The sequence below is a fragment of the Vanellus vanellus genome (assembly GCF_965231255.1).
Source record: "Vanellus vanellus genome assembly, contig: HAP1_SCAFFOLD_2363, whole genome shotgun sequence".
Taxonomy (NCBI): Eukaryota; Metazoa; Chordata; class Aves; order Charadriiformes; family Charadriidae; genus Vanellus; species Vanellus vanellus.
Genome location: NW_028126872.1, coordinates 1407 through 3870, shown reverse-complemented (window position 1 = coordinate 3870; position 2464 = coordinate 1407). Strand labels below are relative to the sequence as shown.

General features: G+C 58.8%; 1 protein-coding gene across 1 annotated transcript; it reads left to right on the top strand.

The window, feature by feature from the left end:
• Window positions 1-334: 334 nt before the first annotated feature.
• Window positions 335-2234, top strand: LOC309685702 (potassium channel subfamily K member 6-like; the record flags this gene model as incomplete). Its single annotated transcript, XM_082501432.1, has 2 exons — window positions 335-735; window positions 2039-2234. Coding segments are annotated over exons 1-2 (545 nt in total), but the record flags the coding sequence as incomplete, so codon positions are not given.
• Window positions 2235-2464: the final 230 nt, after the last annotated feature.

Genomic DNA, 2464 nt, shown 5'->3' with positions numbered 1-2464 from the left:
CCCCCCCAAGACCCTCCGGGACCCCCAAGGGACACCCCGGGACACCCCTATGACCTCCAGGACCCCCTGGAACCCCCTGAGACCCCTCCAGAACCCCCTTGTGACCCCCCCGGGACCCCCCCCGAGATATGGGACCCCCCCCCCACGGGATATGGGACCCCCCCAAACACCAGAACCCCCCCCCAACCCTTCACAAGACCACAACCCCCCCCCCCACCTCCATCCCTACGTGTCCTCCACCCCAACCTCCAACTCCCCGTTGGGGGGTGCCCCACTTATCTCCCCCCCCTCCCCCTCCTCCCCCCCAAAACCCCCCAACCCCTCTGCCCCCCCCAACAGGCTACGGTTCGGTGGTCCCCCTCTCGGCAGCCGGCAAAGCCTTCTGCATGGCCTACGCCGTGGTGGGGGTCCCCGTCACCATGTTGACGTTGACGGCCGCCGTCCGGCGCTTGACGGGTCCGTTGGTGGACCGTCCTCGGTTGTACCTCCAGAGGCGGTGGGGCTACAGTCGGCGCGGAGCCGCCCGCCTCCACTTCGTCTTCTCCTTGGGGGGCACGGCGGGGGGCTTGGTGCTCCTCCCCGCCGCCGGGTTCTACGTCCTCGAAGGTACCTGGACCTACTTGGACGCCGTCTACTTCTGCGTCATCTCCCTTTGCACCATCGGGTTGGGGGATCTCGTGCCGGCGGAACAAGCGGGTCAACCCTTGAGGCAGCTCTACCAAGTGGCCGTAGCCGGTGAGTGGAATTTGGGGTGGGGGGGGGGGTGGGACCCAAATCGGTGGTCTTGGATGGGTTGAGGTTGGGTCCTTCATGGTTTGAGGTTGGGTTCTTGATGACTTGAGGTTGAGTTCTTGATGACTTGAGGTTGGGTTCTTCATGCCTTGAGGTTGGGTTCTTGATGCCTTGAGGTTGGGTTCTTGATGTCTTGAGGTTGGGTCCTTCATGGCTTGAGGTTGGGTCCTTTGTGTCTTGAGGTTGAGGTCTTGATGTCTTGAGGTTGGGTCCTTCATGTCTTGAGGTTGGGTCCTTTATATCTTGAGGTTGGGTCCTTCATGGCTTGAGGTTGGGTTCTTGATGACTTGAGGTTGGGTCCTTCATGTCTTGAGGTTGGTTCTTCACACCTTGAGGTTGGGTCTTTCATATCTTGAGGTTGGGTCCTTCATGGCTTGAGGTTGGGTTCTTCATGGCTTGAGGTTGGGTCCTTCATGCCTTGAGGTTGGGTCTTTTGTGTCCTGAGGTTGGTTCTTCACACCTTGAGGTTGTGTCCTTCATATCTTGAGGTTGGGTCCTTCACGTCTTGAGGTTGAGGTCTTGATGGCTTGAGGTTGGGTTCTTGATGACTTGAGGTTGGGTCCTTCACGTTTTGAGGTTGGGTCCTTGATGACTTGAGGTTGGGTCCTTCACGTTTTGAGGTTGGGTCCTTCATGCCTTGAGGTTGGGTCTTTTGTGTCCTGAGGTTGGTTCTTCACACCTTGAGGTTGGGTCCTTCACGTCTTGAGGTTGGGTTCTTGATGACTTGAGGTTGGGTCCTTCACGTTTTGAGGTTGGGTCCTTCATGCCTTGAGGTTGGGTCTTTTGTGTCCTGAGGTTGGGTTCTTGATGACTTGAGGTTGGGTCCTTCCTGGCTTGAGGTTGGGTCCTTCATGGCTTGAGGTTGGGTCCTTCATGCCTTGAGGTTGGGTTCTTGATGACTTGAGGTTGGGTCCTTCCTGGCTTGAGGTTGGGTCCTTCATGCCTTGAGGTTGGGTTCTTGATGACTTGAGGATGGGTCCTTCCTGTCTTGAGGTGGAGGTCTTGATGTCTTGAACTTGGATTCTTCATGGCTTGAGGTTGGGTCTTTTGTGTCCTGAGGTTGGTTCTTCACACCTTGAGGTTGGGTCCTTCATGGCTTGAGGTTGGGTTCTTGATGACTTGAGGTTGTGTCCTTCATGTCTTGAGGTTGGGTCCTTCGTGTTTTGAGGTTGGGTCCTTCACATCTTGAGGTTGGGTCCTCATGCCTTGAGGTTGGATCCTTCATGTCTTGTCCCACCACCACCAGCGTATCTCCTGGTGGGGCTGACGGGTGTCCTGCTGCTGGCGCAGACCTTCCACCGGTTGGCCGAGCTCCACGGTCTTCCCGGCATCGCCGGTGGCATCTTCTCATCGGATGAAGGCGTCGAAGAAGGCACCGGATTGTTGGAGGGGACGAGGGATGGGGAGAAACCAGCTCGGGGCGGGGGGGGGTCCATCAACGGGTAACGCCGGGGACATCCCGTGGTACCCCGGATGGAGACAGGGGACACCGGGGGGGGGCGGTGGGGGGGTGGGGGGCAATAAAAGGGTGCCCAAAGCAGGTTGGCTTCGCCGTCTTCACCCCATAGGGGGGGGGTCCCAGTCCCATGGGGGGGGGTTCCCAGTCCCGGGGGGGTCCCCCAATTCCATAGGGGGCTTCCAGTCCCATGGCGGGGGGGGGGAAGACCCAGGG